The following is a 23388-nucleotide window of genomic DNA, read 5'->3' on the forward strand; positions in this document are numbered from 1 at the left end:
GCAATACGGCGTTCAATTGGCACACCGTATTTGACTACGCATCAAACTACACTGGGATCAGTGTCTAGCTAGACGCCGAATTAGCCAGGTCCCGTGTCTTGTTACATGATGCCGCCTAGCAAAAAAAAAAGTTCGACATTCGTCAACATCGCGGCTAGCAGTCGCCAGCAGACACTCCCAAGTTCACACATACATAAATACGCAGAAAACGTGACCCGGTATGGCCACCATCGTAGCATAATTGGTAGTGCATCGTACGTGTAATTCGAAGGTTGTGCGTTCGGGTCCCACCAGCAGCAATTTGCTGTTGTCCACATTAATCTTCTGTTCATCTCGTAATTATCCCACTTTAATTGAAAATAAAAATAATTGCCGTTATGTTTTCCTTGAGTGAAACAGTCATTGAGTTCGCATGACGGTTGCGTCTAACCAACGGGCTCTCTCGAACTACTGGCGTTCATCGTATAAATTTTTTTAGAAATATTCGGCGGGTATAAAAGGAGCCACGTTGCAGGGACGTCATCTACAACTACCTGGGATATCGCGTGCTGCTGCGCCTCGGCCTGCTCTACCGGACTCACGAGAAGCACGTGAAGACGCTGTTCTACCGCTACCATCTCGGCTACAAGACGGAGCCGGAGCGGTGGCGCCTCTGCTTGCGCTACGCCGAGAAGAGCATGCCCACAGCCGCGTCCTGGATCTACCACATGTGGATCAAGAAGAAGTTCGGCCTCAAGGGTGACAAGGTACGCGGGTTGTGAGCGTTTAATAAACCTTCTTAGGCAATTCGACGCTTAGGTTTGTCGTACGGGCACGGAGAATTCAAATACGAGTAAAATAGGGCTATAGCTAAAACGCGTTTGTTCTTCTATTATTGCGATAGCAATTATATGGACAGTCTCGGCTGGAAAATGTGCGGCCCCGTCGCCGTCATTCACAGTATATATATAGGTGTGCATATATAGAGAAAATCCACAAAGAAAAATAATTCAGAAATACTTTCCGACGCGCGAAATCGAACGGGCGACCTCTCGCTTTGCAGCCCGCCGCGTTAGACGTTAGGCTACGACAGCACAGTCTTTCAGCCTGCTAACGGCGAGCTATTTATATACACCATGTACTTCAGCATGCTTTCTTAGTTGCCACATAGATGGCGCGATGTGCGCACGTGTGGTAGAGAAGCGTGTGGCGCGCTTTAAAGATCGTCGCCCCGCTCCTGCGAATGCCGTTGCTCTTCGTCCTACAGGGCGTGGTCGCTTTCGTGCGCTTATATTGAGGAAAGAAGGGGCGGCCGGTGGGGTGCTTCGCTTCGCTCGCTGCAGCGGCCGCGTTTGCGAAAGGAGCGCGCTGTTCAAACAGAAATAAGTAACATCTGCGACAATTAGTTCGCGCTCGTCTTGTGTGTACCTGTTCGTTGGTTTCGTGCGTCCTGCTGTATGTTTGAGCAGTGCGCTTCAAGTGTCGAGCTGTGACGCATTAGCTCGCGCTCGTCCTGCGTGCGTTCTTTTTTGTTTTTCACCAGCACGCGTAACTTCGGCATGATATTAGCTTCCATGGTTTTTGTGGCGTCTAAACTATGTCTGGTGGCCACTTAATTGGCGGGGCAAGATAGTACTCTCGGGTTATCGCACGCAAAAGCTGTTATACATTGTAATTGCTTGTTCACGTTGCACTTGTCAGTGATTGTACAGAAGGCACGTTTGTATAGCGAGCATTTCAATGTCTCCTTTGCACAAAATAAAAAAATAAACCTGAACCGCCTCATTAGCTTCGTATAATTAAGCCACTTTTAGGAAATTGGCTACCATTAACAATAGTTCGACAAACTGAGACAATCCTCCGCAGAACTAAGGGTAGGCGACACATTCAGCATGCACAGTTGCCTACACACTGGTGGACCTAGTGCTTGTAGTAGATGTGTGGAGGCGGTGTTGATGCAGTGTCGATAGTTTGAATTTGAAAGAAAAAAGCGTGTCTCTGAGGCCAACAATTAACCACGTGAAAGAAACAAGTATGCCCTTGAAGCATACGCAAAACGCATTGCAGTTCATACAGCAACTTTATTTGGTTCATAACATGTTGTTTTATTATAGAAACTAAGGAGATGGTTCTCTTTCGCAAGATATTCACACATGGAATTTGTAGCTACAGATGGTGCTAGGGAGGGACGCTACATTATCTTTAGGCACGAGCCTCCGGAATCTTACATGCACAGGTCCTGGTGAGACAGTAGTGCCTTAGAACACTGACATCCTTTGGCAGTTTGGTTACCAAAGTTTAGTATTACTAGCCTAATAAATTGTTTATATTCATAGCCCACTCCTCCAATCATGATCGTAATTTAAATAGTTTGCCTATTGTACGCACTTGTAGACCACACAGTTTTACACCCGTGTGGCAGCCACCTTACGCTTGCCAATACCCATTAATGGGGTCATAGCTTTCACAATACCCTATTTGATTCATGGCGCTGTATGGCTTCAACTGACTTTTGCGCCGTTTAATTTACGCGATAGTCATCGTCGTCTCTATCTGTATCGGCCTAGCCCGGTAATTAGATAGCAGTTGGAACTTTGCTGTCTGTCTCTTCTCTATTCCTTTTCCGCGATCCAAATCTCCCTCCAAAAGTACTGTATATAGCAAGCGTGCCAAGAAGGTGTGAAATAAGAGCATCTGCACACAGCGGGTTACATTGCTCCGCTCTACACGAAGATAAGTTTTGTTGTCTTGCGGGTAAAAAATTTCGGCGTGAGCTTTTCGTACTGACAAAGGAAGTTGGAAGTGCCTTTGCGAAGTACAGAAAATGAAGCTTCTTCAGTGGATTAGTCATCATACGTATTGAACCATTCTTAGCTAAGATTAAGTCAATTAGATTCAAGAATATAATTGAACTAGGTGGAGGTTACGTGTGGCTCATGTTTACGTTCGTTTTTGGTCGAAAAGCAATCGGCTTCTTACGCAGGAAACCCCTTACGATTCAGAGCTTGTAGATGGCACTACAATAGATTATATTGACAGCTTGTAGAATAGGACATTTTGGACGCACGTGTGAACAACCTTTCCTGGACGCGTTAATTCACAGCGACCGCAGTGTGTCTCAGCTACATCCAGCCACTCGTGATTTGCACTGTGTACGCACTATTTAATTTAAAATAAGTCTGATTCATTTTGCACTTTATTCCAAACTGCGTCTCTTCTGAAGTCCGGCTGGTACATGTAGTATCATCATCATCATCATCATCATCAGCCTGTCTACGCCCACTGCAGGGCAAAGGCCTCTCCCATGTTCCGCCAATCAACCCGGTCCTGTGCTTTCTGCTGCCACGTAATACCTGCAAACTTCTTAATCTCATCTACCCACCTAATTTTCTGTCTCCCCCTCACGCGTTTGCCATCTCTTGGAATCCAGTCAGTCACCCTTAATGACCACCGGTTATCCTGCCGACGTGCTACGTGCCCGGCCCATATCCATTTCTTCTTCTTGATTTCAACTATGATGTCCTTAACCCCCGTTTCTTCCCTGACCCACTCTGCTCTCTTCCTGTCTCTTAAGGTTACACCTATCATTTTCCTTTCCATCACTCGCTGCGTCGTCCTCAATTTAAGTTGAACCCTCTTTGTAAGTATCCAGGTTTCTGCTCCGTAGGTAAGTACCGGTATGATGCAGCTGTTATATACCTTCCTCTTGAGGGATAGTGGTAGATTACCATTCATGATTTGATAATGCTTGCCGAATGAGCCCCAACCCATCCTTATTCTTCTAGTTATTTCACTCTCATGGTTCGGCTCCGCGGTTACTACCTGTCCTAAGTAGACGTACTCCTTTACAACTTCCAGTGTCTCGCCACCTATCGCAAAGCGATGTTCTCTGCCAAGATTGTTCCACATTACTTTAGTTTTATGCATATTAATTTTCAGACCTACTCTTCTACTTTCCGTATCCAGTTCAGTAATCATGAGCTGCAATTCGTCTCCCGCGTTACTCATCAATGCAATGTCGTCAGCGAATCGTAGGTTACTGAGATACTCTCCATTAACTCTTATCCCTAACTCTTCCCAATCTAGGGCCCTGAAAACCTCCTGTAAACACGCGGTGAATAACATTGGAGAGATCGTGTCTCCCTGCCGTACGCCCTTCTTTATTGGGATTCTGTCGCTTTCTTTATGGAGGACTATAGTGGCTGTGGATCTGCTGTAGATTTCTTCCATTATGTTTATATAGGCTTCGTCGATGCCTTGATTCCGCAGTGCCTGCATGACTGCTGATGTCTCCACCGAATCAAATGCCTTCTCGTAATCTATGAAGGCTATGTATAGGGGTTGGTTGTATTCCGCGCATTTCTCTATCACCTGATTGATAGTATGAATATGGTCTATTGTTGAGAATCCTGTACGAAATCCTGCCTGGTCCCTTGGTTGATTGAACTCTAATGTTGTATTAATTATGTTAGCAATTACTTTTGTAAATAGCTTGCAGACAACGGACAGTAAGCTTATGGGCCTGTAATTTTTCAGGTCCTTGACGTCCCCTTTCTTATGGATCAAGATGATGTTGGCATTCTTCCAAGATTCTGGTATCCTCCCCGTCGAGAGGCACTTCGTATACAGGGTGGCCAGTTTCTCTAACATAATCTCTCCACCGTCTTTCAACAGGTCTGATGTTACCTGATCCTCACCAGCTGCTTTGCCTCTTTGCATTCCCTTTAGGGCTTTCTTTACTTCTCCTGTCAATACTGGTGGGATGTCAGATTCCTCTGCGCTATTACTTCTTCTTACGTTATCATCCTGAATGCCTTGGCTGCTGTACAGATCCCTGTAGAACTCTTCCGCTACCTCAACTATTCTATCCATATTGTTTGTGACCTTGCCTTCCTTGTCCCTTATTGCATACATCTGATTTTTGCCTATGCACAGTTTTGTCTTCATAGCTTTGAGGCTTCTTCCGTTCTTTAGAGCATGCTCAATTCTCTCCATATTATACTTTCTTATGTCGGCTACTTTACGCCTATTGATTAACTTCGAAAGCACCGCCAGCTCTATTTTGTCTGTTGCATTTGAGGCTTTCATAGCTTGACATGTAGTATCGGTGTACTGCAAATGAAGAGCGCGAAATGTGTCGCTCAACACGCAGAATGTGCCCCGTTATTTCTTTTTTCGCGAGTAGCACTTTTTGAGCGTTACCAAATTATATACATCGACACGCTTCACGGTGTCGCAAGAGCAGATGCATTAGGAAACACGCAAAATTTTCTCACATAGGCGATATTGTGTGACGCTCATCGACGCATACCGCCACAAATCTGTTTTCATGAGAAAAACGCAGTAGAGGAAGCTGTTCCTGCCTGGGGTGTTAAAAGGCCATATTTTCATTGGCGTTAATGGATCGCGAAATAATAAACTTTCTTTTTCATATTTCAAGAAAAGTTAAACAAATACCAGTGCACTAAAGTGCAGGACGAAAGAGTTGTAAAGACATCGTCGCTTTTTTCTGTTTTTTTTTCGCTTTCACATCATCGCTGGTCGTCTTTTTCTGACATCACTTCACGTTAGTACTCCCCGACGAAACCATCTACGTAATGTATGCCATACATTTGACAATAATACGTCGTGTCTTGTAATGATTGGCGTTGTTTATATGTTGCAGCTTTGGATCAAATTCTTCAACGTGTACCGGAAGATCTACGAAAGCGTGGACTACTCGTACGCATACAGCTACCTGACTACTGCGGACGCCAGAGTCGAGGCTTACCGCAAGGTTGGTTAATGATGCATTTCGTTATTATTCTTCGGACATACTGAACCTTCACATAAAATAAGTATTTTACAAAATAAACACTTTGACGCTTTAACAACAAAAGAGAAAGAAACAGATGGCACGAAGACAGCGGGACGGCTGCTCGTCCTGTGTTCATGTGATCTGTTCACTTGTTAGGGCTGCAAAATTCTGAGATCAACCAAAACAACTAGCCTAGCTAGGAAACATTCTTCACTCGATAAGAAATTACCTTATATGCGTAGCGAAAGAATGAGCTAAGCCCACTATAGCTCTTATACAATGCTAGATATACCTGTAGCGCCGTCGAGACTTACGATGAAGCTTAAGGGGTACGAGGTGGTTGGTGGTTCCATGTAGCGCATGGTCAGGTTATGTATGTAGTCTATTAGATGTCTGTCATTTCTGTTAGCGCATCCTTACCACGATCAAATATCTCGGCTGCTAGTGGCACTGTCCATTACTTCAAAGCCGAATATTGTACTAATACTCAAGGTTCAATCACGGAGAAAGTTGAACAAAACAAATCTGCATAGCTCATTCGTAACATACTCATTTATGATGCGCGCAAGCACGCAGGCTCGCACACACAGCACCTATATGGAAATACACGCACGCAAGCACGCACAGCGCCAAAAACATGCAAGGCAAAACGCGTCGTAGAGTCACTTGAAAAAGAAAAGCAGGGCTTGTATTCCCGAAAAGTTTTCATGCTCGAGCTCGATGTAAGAGAGAAGTCCAGCCAATTTATGCGATAGACATATCATTTGCGAAGGCAGTTCACGAATTGTGAGGAGTCCAAGTCGCCGTCCCTCCCTTTGAAGACGCTCGCAGAGACTGCGAGACAGACATAGGCACTCAGGTAACCTAGACGTGAATAGTTAAGGCTGATCACTTGCAAAATATATCCGTATTTATACTGCAACTATTATCGCTCACAGTCTCGCGTGAAGAGCCTGAGAATCTCGTACATTTCTTTCCTATTCCAGCTGAAGGATGTGCGGCTGCAGCTGTTTTTCATTAACGCCACCATGACAGATCCACTACTCAAGCTCTACGGCGGTCAGGTTGGTAACCCAACGCGTGGTGAGAAGCATATTACTTCTAAAAAGAGACAGGGCGTGCAAACACGGACACAAGAAAGAGATCAGGACACCACAAACGCCGACTAACAACTGAAGAGACGCACAACGTCCTGATCTCTTTCTTGTGTCCGTGTTTGCACGCCCTGTCTCTTTTTAGAATGAATGCGTACCAACTAGCTCAGCTCTCTGTTATTCTAAGCATATTACATTTCACAAACGCGATGTGTCCAAAAATTTTACAGGAAACAAAAATAAATGTCAACGCTCCGGTGCCAGGAATCTACCAGATGACAAAGCATTACTGGAACAACTACTTCTCCATTGGCAAAAACGGTCGTGAGCTCGACATTGCGTAAGTCGCGATTGCGTATGCCGTTCTACGTACCGGTGTCTTACGGCAACATTTGTTGGTCACGTGTCCTTGGTCGCTCAGAAAGAAGCTCTGTTGAAAAGTTTCATAGAGAACTTGTTCCTTCGCTAAATTAAGCTCGGAGATTTATCTACGTCGACATGTGGGTACATAAGGTGTCGGCTTACAATTATGAACAATAAAGATGTCAAGCGGGTTCGTGCGAAATTTTTTCTAAGTCATTTCAAAAATCTAAAGAGGCAACGGGGTTTTGCCGGTGACCTTGTTACTGTCCACAATGCCGAAGCAAATGTTATGAAACATGTGGGGCCGTTCCTGTTATCAGATCTTTCGTGCAGAGAAATTGCGCACAGACAATGCTTAAACACTCGTAGCCTTACAGACTATCATATCACTTCAAAAAATAATGTCTGTACAAGAAAAATTGGTTGCCAGCGGCTCTGTCTATTCCTTGCGTTTATGTCTAATTTCATCACACCTGTTTTCAGCTTTCCTAACATTGCCTTCCGCGCATGTTTGCAGGTACACAGGGTCGATCTTCGACATCTACAGCACGTACCACTACGACCTAAATTCTTTGTGTAAGTACTACAAGCAACTAATGACAGTAACAATCGTTAAGGTTTTCGCGTCCCAAAACCACGATATGGTATGAGGGACGCCGTAATAGAGGGCTCCGGATATGTCGGTCGCCTGGGTTTTTTAACGTGCACCTAAATCTGAGTACACGGGCCTCTAGCATTTCGCCTCCATCAAAATCCGGCTTCCGCGGCCGGGATTCGATCCCGCGACCTTCACGACAGCAGTCGAGCCCCATAACCACTAGATCGCCGATGCGGGTACTACAAGTATCTATGTTACTACAACTATGTTAATAAATATGTGACTAGTTGTAGAAACTAGGTTACTATAGTAACTATGTTACTACAAGTAACAAATTGCCGAGAGTAACGGAATGTATTTTCACTAACAATACCCAATGTGGCACACTTGCTTTGGACTCTCTAGTGCGGCGAATACGATATGCCTACCAGAAAAGTACAATTATCGTAAAAATATTGGAAGAATGTGTCGCGCGACCAGCACAAAATGCCTAGCAGACAAGTACATTTCTCATAAGGAAAATAGAGTTGAATGACCCGGGCACAAGTGAAGAAGAGCGGACAGCACGTAATCTAAATATCAACGTCATTTTTTTTTTGCCGCGAACGATTGTGTTGTCAGAACGTAGTCGCTTGTTGACAAAAATTTACGAATATTGCGATATTCTTTACATCACTAATGCAGCTCATTCACTTTATTTTTTGCTTATCAGCTTTCCGATCTAATATAATAATTGATCAGGTTTAACCTCCCAAAATCACGATATGATTATGAGAGACGCCAGAAATTTTGCCCTTCCGGAAATTTTGCCGGCTATTTGCGGCGAGTTAATTTCGGGTGGCCTGTTCTGGCAATCCCACGTTATGTGGGCGAGAGTGGGCCTGCCTCCGCACCACGGACAGCTATCGCTGTACATTGTGGGGTGAATGGCATGTTTCAAAGAAAGGTTCGGATATGTATGTGTTTGTATACGGCGCCAGTCGTAAGAGTCCCGCCCGGATAGATCAGGGTGGGGTGGACTGTACTGTCGTCGCTCAAGCCGTTGGTGCTCAAGGATGTCTCGCGGTAAGAAAGGGCTTTCGTCGGAGTGGTCGGCCGCTCGGTTGATAAAAGCACGAGCTGCGCCGTCCGCTCTCTCATTGCCATCGAGTCCTGCGTGACCCGGGCACCAGATGATCGCATGGTCCTGCGTTAGGTCGGGTCCTAATAGGTGAATGGTGCTGTGTGGTAGTTTCCCGGTGAGAAAGAGTCTACATGCGACCTTGGAATCGGTAAGAATAAGTGATGATTGTCCCAAGATATTCTTAGTTTTAATAGCTAGCGCGATTGCTGAAGCTTCTGCGGTATTCGCGGACGCAGCTCGAGTAGTGGCGCATGTCAGAAGCCCTTGACTTGCGGCCGCTCCTACGACTGCAAGGGCGTACTTGTTGGTGCCGCATCGGGCGACATCTGTGTACACCGTGTCAGGATTTGCCCCGAATTGCCGCTGTAACTTGCGAGCTCGAGCGCTTCTACGACCTTTGTGGTATTGTGGGCTCATGTTTTTGGGAATAGGGGCTACTAAGATCCTTTCACGTACCTGTTTAGCCATGGACTCCAGTTCTTCTCCCGCATACTGAGGACGAGATGGGTAACTTACACGGCATAGCAATTTTCTTCCAGGAGCGGTTAACCTAAGCCTTTCGCGTTGAGAAATGTGCACTAAGCGTCTCCAACTCGACATCCGCTATAATCCTGTTAGGCTAAGGAGTGTATGAGATGTGTGTGCCTGTTAGTGCTTGTGTGCTCTTGTTTGCGTTTGTTTGTGTATGTGTACTGTGCTTGCGCACGCTCTTGCGTTTTCTTTCTTTTTTTCACACACAACGCTTTTTTATATCTTTCAGACATTTCCCATGGCGCGTTTCACGGACCCATGTACGCAAGGGACAACCGTCTGTAAGCAACTGGTCCTTTTTCAAATAGCCTTTGAAAAGGTCATTTATCATCGACAATTTTGGAATGCTCACTCATGCATTCACCAGCATTAACTAATATGAACACATGGTCAGACTATATTCGTGGAAAATTGTCGTTTTGGGCGCGGCTTCGTGTTCTTGCCCATTGAGGTAAATTGGCTGGAAAGCCCAATCGCCGTTATCTTTAAACGGGATTGCAACATGCTATTGCACCTCTGTTTTCCATCGCGTGCATTGGCATATGGCTCGTCAAGAAAGGAAAATAACGCACTCATTGATATTTCCATGTTTGTTCTATATTCTATGGCGCAAAGCGCAATGACCCTCAGAAGGACATAAAACACAGTAACCAGATTTGTCGTTGCTCCCGTTAACGTCATCACTATCCTGCATTATTTTAGACAGTCGAGCTTGAAAGAACTCTAGATAATTTCAGCCTTCTGTCTGCAAAATTGGCGTACATGAATTGAGACGGCTACTTTTCTTTTTGTGTGGTCGCTTAATGCAAAGTTCATTGTGTTGAACTAACGAACAGTGTATCAAAGAGTTTCACACTAGATGACACTCACCTGTTTCTTGAGTCAATGTCCGTTTTTACGAAGTTGCGTTACGCGTTCTATAAAATGTTTCTTTTTAGTTGCACAGAAGCATTTTTTCCTACTTCTGATCAACCGCGAATATCCAGCTACGCGAATGGCACCTGTAATACTTTTCGTTTTTCAGGATTTTGGACTTGGTAAAGAGCGGCTACAGAATTGGTAGGAACCTACTTAAAGCAATCGACGAAAGAGGTGAGCAAGTCATTCCTCATTCCCCTGTTCTCTAACAGAAAACCTGACGATATATTTACTAGGATATCTGCTGAGGAGTGATATTCAGCGTGTTCTGTTCTTTTTTTTTTTCTTCGTCACTTCGAGGTATGCAGCGGTTGGACAAAATCAACACATTTTTTTTCTGTTTCCCTGTTAGAACATCAGATGATACTAGATAACGCGTATTCATTGCGTCCCCATATAGCAGTCCTCCATTGAATCGCGCATATGGAGTGAATCAAGTAATCAATGGTCACCAAACATATACACGTTTTTCTGCCGCAAGAGGCAGGAAAGAAAAAATACACAATTCGCGTTTGTAACGGTCGCTTGGAAATCTACACCAATGCTTATGTGAGCACGACTGAGTACCATATTTGCACGTGCGCTTATTTCTTAATTTTTTATATGATCGGGCTTCGCCCACAAGAACTGTTACCACCGCTTGGCGCAGGTCACACCGCAATGTTTGCGAAACATTTCCATTATTTTAATTAGACTATTATGATACGATGGAGCGCAGGATACGCGTAGTCGAGCTTATTTTCGATTTAACGCGAGCCCCAGCGATAACGCTAGAATTTTCGATCATTCATACATAAAAGACGATGCGTTCCGCCAATGATCAGATTATGGACAACCGACAATTACCCTGCCTGTTATCAGTCTATTCCCAGTGTTGCTTGATTGTACAGTGAGTGCAACTTGCTTTTCTGCGCACAAGTTTCGTCTTTACTAAAGGTTTCGTCTTTACCATTGCGACCGCCTCCCTGTTCACCGTCACTACCACGTGACAATATACGCTATAGTGAAAAGGAACGCTAGGGCCGTTCCATCTGAAGCTCATTTAATTAAACTTCGAGGAACAATTAAAGAGCACAGCGGTAGTTCAATTTCAGGCTTACTGCGGCGCCCTGTAGTAAACGGTAGGGCTTGAGGTACTGCCATTCAAGGTAGAGCAGTGAATCGTTCCACTTCGAGCCGAGACAAAAAAAAAAAGGAGTGCACCCGTGGTACGGTGACACATAGTGCCGGCTACAGCTTGCTATTTCTTAACCCACTGACCACACCGCAGTGTTTAGGAATGTGTTATCGCACCTAAGTAGAGCATTATTCTGGTCCTGGGCGCGCAGAAAATAATCCCGTGGCTCCTGTCTACATACTGTTCTCTTCGCGTCATTATTTCTATAAAAGTTGGTTTCGTACCACACTGACAGATTGCACAATACGTAGCGCATGAAACGGTAGTCAAAATAAACAATCTTCCATATTTTGTTATGTATATTCCTTTGTTTCCCTTCGCCCAGGCGGCTACATCGACTCCGAACACGCGCGTGAAGACTGGATGGGCTACTACACCCGGCAGAGGCTCATGGCAAACAAGCAGTGCGTCTTCAAGCAGTACACCAGCAAGAGGGTCCCTGAAAGCCGTCTCAAGGTCAGAAAAAATGTCACGTGGATATGCATGCCAGATGTTTCCAGAAATGCGTCCGAAAATCCTCAACAAGAACACAGCAAGCGATGTGTGCTTGATGCCTTCATGATTACTTTTTGGGTAGCGACAACGCGTTGTAGTGTAGCGTTTCTTGTAGTGCAACACCTTGGCTGCTTTGTCCCGCAGTGTAGTTGAAACGTGTGGACTTCTCGTCGACATTAGCTCAACCAGGGCATGCAATTAAGCCAAATCTCTGCTAACCAACGGTCTTGTTCTTTCCCGAAGCGAGCAAAACCGAGCTTTCGCTTGACAAACGTGGTTTAACCAAGTTCAACCGCTTCAATTCTTTTGATCATTCTATTCAATTTACGATATTTACAGCGCCAGCTTCTTCAACAAACCAATTTCAATGTTCAGGATGCTGCTAACTACGGCAAGCTATTTCTATAAAATTTAAAAAGACATATATCTATGTTGCCGCTCCTTGTACTCTGTGAATACTGCTTTTCAATGGTAATATATTGGTTTTTCTCACATGCTTTCGCCCAATGCACACCGTCTCGTAGGTGTCCTCAGCGTGTATTAGACAGTCACAAAGCTTTGAGTAATAATCTATTTCATCCATTTGCTAATTTATTTCAGCCATTTTCTTTGCATAAACAGACGATGACTATTATTTAGTAAGCCTTAGTTTACGTGAAATCAAGTTCTCTCTGTAAATTCTATTGTTGTTATGACACGCGCCATTGGAAAATACCCATGGCGCTTGGGGCCCCGTCACTCGCATCTGTAGAAAAGAGAATGAAAATAAGTTTAATGTATCAAAATATTCTGAACTCTGCGTATGCACGGGAATATTGTAAGATAAGCCTTAACTGCTAATTGGGGAGGGTAAGTACAATAATGTTGTCTGGAATTGTCTAGTATTATTGCTCTACATCTCAAGGCATCCTCACTGTGCATCTCATTTCTCGCAGCTGAACGCCAACGCAACTATCGATGAAGACATGATTGACGTCGCCATCGTGACGCCGCTTTTAAGGGTAAGCTTGCTTTCCAACATAATTTTTGTATGTGTCACTCTACTGTAGAACGCAATAACGACAGGTGCATCTCGCCTTTTTGCGATCTCACTCGTGAAGCCATACTTAGTAAGTAAACGAGATAGCATAGCGGTACTGAGAGCGCTCAAGGATTTTAGATGCGAAGCAGCTTTTGCTCGGGGCTGCGTCTGGCGGTGTCGTCTGCGCTCCACTGCGCATGCGCCTACTCTCTTTCCTCTAGTCTCCTACGCCCCCCCCCCCCCTCTCGCATGCCTCATTCTCTCCTGCGCAATGCCGCAATGAGCGCCAGCGCATGCGCGTCCCCTCCCCCTCTCTCCTCCCCTGTAGCGCCTTTCGACCGCGTTCCCCGCTCGCCATGTGAGAAATAACGGCCAGGTTAGAGGGAACAGACCACGCGCGTAGCTTTCCTCTTCGCGTTCCACGACGCTTTGAATGGATGGATGCAGTTTACGGCGCGGGACTTCGGCCCCGCTTAAGAACCTGGCGCGCCAGCTCCTGAAAAAGTTATACCATCTCCCGCTCAAGCGAACCATCTCCCCACTGCTTCGCATCCACACATGGTTCCCTTCAGCGGGAGATGGTGCAATCTTTAAGAACACTGCATGTTGACCAGGAAGAAATTTGCCTCAGCTATGACGCTTTCCTTCCGATAACCGCTTATTGGCTAGGTCTGTAGCTTGATGCTGCCCTCTGGCGAACGACAGTTCCACCGTTGACGATCTTGACGATGAGAATGATGATGGGCGGTGATGGCCCCTAACAGAATCCAGTGTGTGCATGACTTCAAATTGTGAGAATGTTCTATCACGCCAGGATATCTACGTTATGCGTAAGATCTCGAGATATGCCTCGTGCGAATCTGGAGCTCCGATGAACGGGGGAATACCAGAGCGAATTAAGCAAATGTATGAAACCATTATTTCTGCGCACCTTCAAAAAATTAAATTCGTTGCCCTAAAATCACTCGAATGTGTTCACGTCCACTTTTGATACGAACACGGCGCAGCGTGGCAGCGCTCCGCGGGGCACCAGCGCTCGCGGTGCGGCCGCGCATCGAAGCTAATCAGCGCAGGCGCACCGGGGCTTGGAGGCGGTGCTTCCTTTCGTTTGAAAAGCGCGGGAACGCGCCTTGACGGCTTTACTATGAAGAAAACTTCTGTATCTGCGTTTTTGTAGCGACCGCGAACGCTTTGCGGGAAAGCGCGCTTGGCGCACTGCAGCGTGTTTTGTAATTGCAGCGTTTGACAACTGAGCGGTCCGTCTTTTCTGTAGCATAACAGCAGTTCATTGCATACATTACTGCAAACTTCTGAGGAGTGGTTTCGCTTCGTCTAGGATGTTCACGGTACGGCTTTGCGATTGAGACACCCGGAATTTCCGGAGAGTGAAACCCGGTGATCTTCAACGTGCACTGAAATTACGTGCGCACGGGAGTTCTTGCATTTTGCGTCGACGAAGATTTAGTAATATTGGCTGCATTTTTATTCCGCGACCTTGGTCTTCACGTCTATTGGCCTGATCATTGCAAACTTCGGGAAAAGCACCCCACACGCGAAAGTAAGCGACCACGCAACCCTGCAGTTTCAGTGGTCGTATTAGCAACAAAATGTTTGTTGTCCTTAACCTTCTTTACGCTTGTTTCATGCATTGAGCTACATTTCGCCTGTCCCCAAAGAGCTGTGTTGGCGAAGAGCTTTCAGCTGAGACCACTAGAATGACTAACCCATTATAAATGGTGAGAAATCGTTGAACATCGAATGCAGGTAGAGACAACGTTTCGACGAGCGGACTTTTCCTCATCAAGGCATGGGGACGCAAAGGAAGCCTTGACACCCAAAAAAGACAAGCCACTTGTGCAAACGTTGGCTCCAGTGATACTCCCTGTTTAAAAATTTCTTAACAGTTCAAGCCTGCATGTTCCGTTGAACTTCTGTCTTGATTGGATTACCCATTATAATTCATTCCAACAATAGGATTACGTTTTTGTTGTGATGGCAGGAGCTTCCGGCGAAATGTTTTGTCATTGAGCGTGCTTAATATTGCAAGCAATGCTTCGCATATGTAAGAAAACATGTGCATTTACATTGTAAACTGAAAACTTCCTATTTTTTATATTTACGTGGTGCGTTGTTTATTTCCATGAGGTCGGCGGTCTCATTCAAAGTCGCATGAAGCGCGATCCGCCAGCGCCTTTGCATTAGACTGAGGATTTTATTACGCCGACTTAGCAAAAAGAGCCCTGGCGCATGGCCTTACCAGCTGCAAGCACGCAAAGAATAGGTATTTGCTCCGTGAACCTCGATACATGTAGTCAAGTCCACAGAATGCCTCGCTTAGGTGGCTCAGTGGTTAGCCCTCGGCTGTAATGAGTGGAGAAACCGAAGTTTTATCCTGGCAGGAGGTACCGTGTTTCAATGCAGTCGAAATGCAAGAACTCCCGCGCGCACGTAATTTCAGTGCACGTTAAAGATCATCGGGTTTCACTCTCCGGAAATCCGGGTGTCTCAATCACAAAGCCGCACCGTGAATTTAAACACCCCAGACGAAGCGAAAGCTTTCCTCAGAAGTTTGCAGTAATGTAGGCATTGAACTGCTGTTATGCTACTGAAAAGACGGACCGCTCAGTTGTCAAAACGCTGCAATTACACAACACGCTGCAGTGCGCCAAGCGCGCTTTCCCGCAAAGCGTTCGCGGTTTTCTCGGCGGCTACAGAAACGCAGATGCAGAAGTTTTCTTCACAGCAAAGCAGGCAAGGCGCGTTCCCACGCTTTTCAATCTAAACGAAGCACCGCCTCCAAGCCCCGGTGCGCCTGCGCTGATTAGCTTCGATGCGCGGCCGCACCGCGAGCGCTGGCGCCCCGCGGAGCGCAGTCACGCTTCGCCGTGTTCGTACCAAGAGTGGAAGACCCTGTACATGCTTGCAAAAATTTTAATATCGCACGAGCGTCGACCCCAGGTTGGGGTAGTCCCACAGGTCGCCAAGAAGCAACGAGATTGGAAATATGACGATCAGCGTCACACCGGCTTCCTGCACACATTATTGCACGGATAGCGCTGATTGCGCGTATGCACCTGAAGACCGTAGCGGACGGCGCTCGCGCACGAGTGTGCCCTTTGCACGCGTGCATCGTGTAGGAAATCTCGTTACTTCTCGCCTATATTAGGCGCTGCAACGTCCAGGGGTCAAAACTCGCGCGATATTACTAAAGAAATTGCAAGGATGTACACACGCACTTAGTGCATGCATGAAGGGCATCTTAAAAGGAAAAGGTGATCTTAACAGCTACTCTTCAGTCGATAACCAGTTGCGTTGCTCCCTTGCATGTGTCATGCCGTTTGTTTCCATTGTGCCCTATATGCTCAAATGATTTCTCAAATTGTTTTCTTTTCCGAATATTATATTTTATTGGTATCAAATGTATTAAACGTATCGTTTTTTTTTTTTTCTTGTGTACTGTATACACTGTTTCTTGCCTCGCTGTACATGAAATGTACGCATTTTAGGACATTTTGTTTCCCCGCTATATTACTCGCTCGCTCGTTCCCATGGTCAAACAGGTTTTGTAACTGTCTCTGAAATATCGAAAAATAAAATAAAATATAATAATGTCCCCGACCACTTTCGACTTGCTTGCAGTTCTTCAGGAAACTCATCTACGAGAAGGCCTACCCCTTCCCAGACTACAGGCTGCAGGGTCTGCACCACGTATCCTCAGACCAGCTTTTCTTCTACTCCTTGGCAGAGGTGAGCTGCAAACTATGTTTCTGAATAGCGTGTGAGCGCCTCTAATAAAGTATCTTGCTGTAGTAAAGTATCTTGCTGACGTAGCACACAATACATTAAGGCAGCTTATAACATAATGATGGAAATGGAACTGTATATCTTCTGATCTACCGATGTCATCTCCTATTTCCAAGCACAAAATACCATGCCGCTAAAACCAGAGCTCGGGAGTGACAACGCGATGTTAATCCACATTGCCGAAAGTCGAATACTTTTATCGCATGAGCGACTGTATGAATGTATTTTCACAGGAACTGTCAAATACTTGAAACTATGTTATCCTTTGTTTTCAATTCCAGTCTTTCTGCGAGAAGACAACGCGCGAGGCAGTGGACGAGCTCATCAACAACGGTACCTTCAGCCCCAACAAGTACCGGTAAGACGATGTCACTGCTCTTTCTGTGCTGATGCGCGATCTGTCACGGTCTATCAGTTTCTCGCTCGATGTACATTATGGGACAGTGTGATGAAAGTGGAAAACAGTTGTAACTAAATTCGGACAAAGCCAACTTGATTTTTGTCTCCGTATATTGCGCACTAGCATCGTTTTACTTGGAATGAAATCAGGTAACGTGGCCTTAATAACAGTGGATGACATAAATTAACCAGTCCTAGTCAACATTAACCAACACTTATCATGTTTCTCCTACGCTAGTAATAGTTTAGCCAAGGAATGGTAGCGCTAGCCTGCCAGTAGGCAGCATTATCATTCGGCCAAACTTATCGATCACTACCACGTATTATCAACTGCTAACCAGTGCTGATTAGATTCAAGTAAATACAGCAGGCCAGGACACTATTGAACGTTTATCGATCACCAACCTTCACTAAAGCGGGCTAGGGAAGGGGAGTTGTGTGAGCTAAAACATGGCCTTGCATACAAGAAATGATGTAGTATCGTCAGCACCCCTTGTATAACTTACTTAGATTGAGATGATTCTGACATCCCGGCATCTACGCGCATGCGCTTAACTAGCACGCTTTCATACACTCCTTCACTGGTATGACATTCTGATAGCTCGAGTTTTTCGTGCTGTTTTACAAATTGCGGCTTCATTGCGTGCATTGCCGCAAACAACTTTGTAAGACAGCGGAAGTCTGCCTGGCTGATGCCACGGTGCGCGACTGAGAGTGCGATGAAGACTGTCCTCCTGCGCAGTAGCCCGATAATCTGTGCGATCACAAATCTGCTTCTTGAAACACGCGCATGAGCAAACGTGATCGTCTTAAAGAGGAATAATTATGACGAGGTTATTGCTTAAAAAAAGCATTTTGGACATCCCTACCCTCTTAAGCCACGTGGGCTTGTAGAGCTCTGGGTACTTGTCTGGTTAGAATTTACCCGCCGGGCTCATCTACAGAGGGATGGAAAGAAACGCGAACAGCGGGGTGCGCTGTTTTCAGTGCGATCTCACCTTGGTGGCAATAAGACGATGCTAGAGTGGCACTTGATTGTATCACGGATGACTCTTGTGGCTTTTTTATCATCATCCAGGCTACAACCGTTTGAAAAGAAATGCGAAACGGTAGAGAACGTAGGTGCCGCAGTGTTTGCGTTTCTTTCCATCGCCCTGTACACGCTAGCGGCTCGGGCCGAGGAAGTTTCCCTGCAATCTGAATCGGTCTGATGTAAAGTGCTACCTAAACACAGCCCTATACCCGGTAGGCAAGGTGTTGCGAGCAACATTGTCGGGTAGGGCTCGAAGTGCGCAGGTACACTTCCCTCGGAAGCTTTGCATGTCTCATTCGTTTTATCGCTCCGATGACGAGCGCCACTGCAATCTCAGTTCGCCGGAACTAGGACAGGCAGCGTCAGTCTGACTGCTGGCTCGCCCAGTTTGCGTCGTGTTTCTGTGCCCTGAATTATTCACTGTCCAAGAAGAGGAGAAACTGTGGCATCTTGGCTGTAATGCTACAGATTATTTTATTTATATCTACCTTAGCGACCGTTTCTCAGCGCTAACTTGAACCACGTGACCATGTATATACTGAACGTGCTCACGATCGCCTAAAGAAAGTAGGATTGACCAAGACAAAATAACTGAAATAACTGCCCAACTCTGCTTCCTAAATGAATAGTTACGGTAACTCAACGTCAGCCTGTAGAGTAGCACCTGTGCTGTGTTGTCGTCAAGTCAGCTGGTTACGGGCGTGGAATAAGACCCAGTGATAAAAAAAGGAAACAATGTATTTATCTGTAAGACGGCATCTCTTTAGGGAATTTCAATACATCCAGGCGATGCTTACAACATAAGCGGCAAGTGCGCATATTTCAAACGTATATCTTTGTGAGACACACACGGTGTTGAAATAGATACATACTTTAATGAGAACGTAATGCAAACGCATACAATGCATACGATGTGGCACTGTCTCTTTCTGAGAAATATGACCAGCGTGCACTTCCCTTCTTGTACTCGTAATCAGACAAAACCAACATCCAACGAGTAGTCACTTTTAACCTATACCCTTTAAATAGAACTATTATACGAGTAATGGATACTGAAATGAAAATCACACAAGTGTCATGGGAATACATGTCTTCCCGTAAGTCAAAACACCTAACAATATTTATTCAGTGCACCTTTTCTTGATCAAACTATGGATACTACAGTTTGCGAATTGTCTAAACAGAGTATCTGCTTTTGTGGATATTTTTTTTAATGTTGCCTCGTAGATAAGCGTATATGATTGCAAAGCTTCATGTGCAATCTTCACCAAAAGTGTTTTTTACGCTCGTAGCAGGATGGTGACTTATGATAATCTTTACGGTGCTTGCAAATAAGTCGTTGCTATGCTAGAAGGTTGGCATTATCTTTAGCATACTTGAAGGGAATAGTTTAACGTATAATGCTTAGTTACGACTGCAAAGCATAATTCCGTAAAATAGTAGCTCGGTAGCAATCTCGATTACAGCAATCGTGTCCTTATTAGAGCGCCATGCTAAGTTTGCAATGCGGTATTATTCGTGCCTGTCTCGCAGCATCAACAACCCACTGCGCAACTCCCAGCACTTCACAAAGGCCTTCGCATGTCCCGAGACGAGCCAGATGAATGCCGGCCGGGAGAGCTGCGACTTCTGGTCCACATTCCGGAAGGACTTTTGACACAGCGCACGCCCCGCCACAGAACATCGCTGTACAAAATACAACTGTGCCTCACACTTGAACACTGCTCTCATTCCCGCTTCGTGACGCAGCCTATAACCTGCCACATACGAAACACTCGCAGGGGGCATCCATAGAAATGGTTACCCTGTAGAACCATTCGCGCGTTCCTTGTCTGCTGTGCCTCGCGTTCTTGCCTGGAATAATCCCCAGCTGAACCGCGTAAAGTTGCAAGGGAGCAGCTGCGGTTAGCTTTGAAGCGTGCGCGTTCACATTATTTGGAAATACAGGGGTGGCCAAAGGTTCGCAGGCCACGCTGTCATAGGAATACATGGGATAGCGGCATGCGAAATACTCAAACCCTCCCCGCTCCTTCTGCACGTGCTGTGTACCAGCCGAATATACCTTAGAGTGTTTAGCTTATTAAGCTGCCCCGCCACGGTGGTCTAGTGGTTATGGCGCTCGACTGCTGACCCGAAAGTCTCGGGATTGCATCCCGCCCGCCGCGGCTGCATTTTCGATGGACGCGATAGTGTTTGAGGCCCGTGTACTTAGATTTATGTGCACGTTGAAGAACCCCAGGTGGTTGAAATTTCCGGAGCCCTCCACTACGGCGTCTCTCATAATCATCTCGTGGTTTTGGGACGTTAAACCCCAGACATATTATTATAGAGCATGTGCCACTTCTATGCGTAAGATAACGGTGATCTTACCTGTAAGAAGCTATCTTGAGAGAATATTTTCTGTTTAGGCTGGTCTTTTCTTTATTGTCCGAAAATATATTAGTGCTAATGTAATACCGCCCACTTATCGACGTCATAGATGGCTTCAAGAGCGTTGGAAGCGACATATCTTGCGACTCTTTCTTCAAATCCAACGCCTTCCTCTGCGAACGCACATACACGCATAAACAAACATCCACAAAATAAATGGCCCGCGCAACCTGACAGACTTCATCTCAACCTGAGCCATTTTCTAAACTAGCGATTTCAGTAGTTTTGCGTATTGCAAACATTAAACCCTTGTTGACGTGGGATTACCTTATGTTCAACCTCGCGATCAAGAAAGTGCCACTGGACTTTCCTCATGCTGCCTACTGCACGACCTGAAAAACAAAATGCATGTACATTGATGAGGTCTCTCCTGTAGCCACAGTGGAACGCACGCACAAAGCATTTTTCTACAACTCACGTGAGGGCGGTTTTTCACTCCTGCTTTCTACATAGCGTCATGCGTGTCGGAAACTGCGTTTTTCGAGTGCCCATGAACAGTGGGAACATCAAAGGAAGTTGACTGAGTCGGGTAATTCCATGCTTTGGGTATCGCAGCAGAAAGGCAGTTCGAATGTATATCGCAACAACGCGCATAAAAAAACGCGCATGGCGCCTCCGACGGAGAGCACCGATTCATGTTCCAGTAATTTTAAAGGCCGGGAATAGACGTTCCGGAACAGCCTTTGTATGAGCACAGAAAACCACACTGCACACAAAGGGAACAAGTGCATGTACGGAAAGGCATGGCATGGCTATCGACAATAAAGATACGAGCACATCTAAGGACTCCTTCAAGAGTTGTGAATGCGCGGTGGCCCGAGTTTTTAGCTGCTGTTGTCCTGCGCCACGAGAGGCCGGTGACGAAACAGCGGCCAACAAGGCGGCCAATCGGGCGCAGCACCTAAGCCTACTAAACGCGAGAGGGAGGAAGACAGGGGTCACGCGCAACGCTTCGTAAGTAGCAGGCCAGTGCACTCCGCTTTCATAACATAAGGCTACTTGTACCGCAATTTACATTACGAAGTACGGCATGACGAACGCGGTGACGTCAAAATTTTGGTGAAAGCATCGTGATGCAAAGCAAAGTGCAAAGCAACGTTTCGAGTCAAGAAAGATATGAAGCGATAAGCGGGCCTTGTGTCGCCCAGAGACAAAAAAGGAATGAAGCTTTATTCTGCACCTGCTCACAGCAGTAAAAATTTGTCATCGGCGCTTGTTTGGTGCACTGATTGCCCCGTACGAGTTCTGCTGAAAACTTGATTAGAACGTTTCTTAATTTCTATGCATCAATAGCACGAAGAAACACGGCTGCCGGTAGGCAGTGAATAGGGTGGAATATTGGCGAGTTAAATTCGCTAGCACATGAAAGCAGCGCTATTAGTAACGCATAAATGCTATAATATCAGTTTTCTAAGATTAACGGACAAGTCACATTCTTTTGTTTACAGGTTAGTAACTAATCAAAATTTTCAAACATTCCAAGATGTTATGTCAGAACTTACACGATATATTCATCACCAATTTTGCGGCGCTCAACATTGCGCTGATCAAAAAAAGTCGTGTGAGCTGCGGGATATTCTTTCTGTTCCGCCGAATCACTCAGTTGTGGCAGTGCCAGCGCCGCTTGAAAGTTTTGCTCATGTATGGGCCGAGGTTTGTTACTTGTACGATCGCTTGCAAAAAAGCCAGTCTCTGCGCTTCTCGAGAACCGCACCAAATTCTCAATTCGCGTGCGCATATAACAAGGGTGATGCTTGCTTCACCGCAAAGCAGGCGCAATTCGGTCGAACGGCCGCGCTCCAGCAGACGACGCGGCGAAGGCCCCGCCTACAGCTGTCATTGCGCTTGCGCGCTAGTTTCCGAAGCGCCCGGCAGAGGCGCTCCGCGGAGCGCCGGCCGCACGGTGCGGTGTTCAGGGTAGAAGTGGACGGCTCTGTACATGGCGGGTATGTCGGCGATGACCTTATTTAGACGCTCGGTGAGGCCATTGGTCTGCGGGTGGTAGGCGGTGGTGCGGCGGTGGCTCGTCTCGCTGTACTTCAAGATCGCCTGAGTTAGGTCCGCAGTAAAGGCGGTATCTCTGTCTGTGATTAGGACCTCTGGGGCGCCATGACGCAAGACGATGATCTCCACGAAGAACTTGGCTACCTCGGCGGCACTGCCTTTGGGCAAGGCCTTTGTCTCGGCGTAGCGGGTGAGGTAGTCAATCGCTACGACGATCCACTTGTTGCCGGAAGTCGACGTCGGGAACGGCCCCAGTAGGTCCATCCCGATATGCTGGAACGGCCAGTGAGGTGGTTCGATTGGCTGCAGAAGTCCCGCTGGCTTAGTCGGCGGTGTCTTCCGTCGCTGGCAATCTCAGCAAGTCTTGACGTAGTGGGCGACGTCGGCAGCAAGGCGTGGCCAGTAGTATTTTTCCTGTATTCTGGCGAGCGTGCGGGAAACACCGAGGTTTCCAGCCGTCGGGTCGTCGTGTAGGGCCTGGAGGACTTCTGGTCGCAATGAGGGTACGACAAGAAGGTAGTCCGTTCGAAGTGGCGAGAAGTTCTTTTTCAGGAGAACGCCGTTCCGTAAGAAAAACGACGGCAGTCCTCGCTCGAATACCTTCGGAACAACGGCGGTCTTG

General features: G+C 46.3%; 1 protein-coding gene across 1 annotated transcript in view; it reads left to right on the forward strand.

The window, feature by feature from the left end:
* Positions 1-20051, forward strand: part of LOC119390723 (neprilysin-1-like) — a 40680-nt gene extending 20629 nt beyond the window's left edge. Inside the window, exons 10-21 of the mRNA XM_049415346.1 lie at positions 515-746; positions 5645-5755; positions 6763-6840; positions 7101-7210; positions 7751-7809; positions 9715-9766; positions 10510-10577; positions 11906-12036; positions 13011-13076; positions 16736-16843; positions 17182-17258; positions 19866-20051. Coding sequence (XP_049271303.1) covers positions 515-746; positions 5645-5755; positions 6763-6840; positions 7101-7210; positions 7751-7809; positions 9715-9766; positions 10510-10577; positions 11906-12036; positions 13011-13076; positions 16736-16843; positions 17182-17258; positions 19866-19989 — 1216 coding nt within the window. The 3' untranslated portion in view covers positions 19990-20051. The remainder of the gene's footprint in view (positions 1-514; positions 747-5644; positions 5756-6762; positions 6841-7100; positions 7211-7750; positions 7810-9714; positions 9767-10509; positions 10578-11905; positions 12037-13010; positions 13077-16735; positions 16844-17181; positions 17259-19865) is intronic.
* Positions 20052-23388: the final 3337 nt, after the last annotated feature.

This window comes from Rhipicephalus sanguineus, chromosome 4 (genome assembly GCF_013339695.2).
Source record: "Rhipicephalus sanguineus isolate Rsan-2018 chromosome 4, BIME_Rsan_1.4, whole genome shotgun sequence".
Taxonomy (NCBI): Eukaryota; Metazoa; Arthropoda; class Arachnida; order Ixodida; family Ixodidae; genus Rhipicephalus; species Rhipicephalus sanguineus.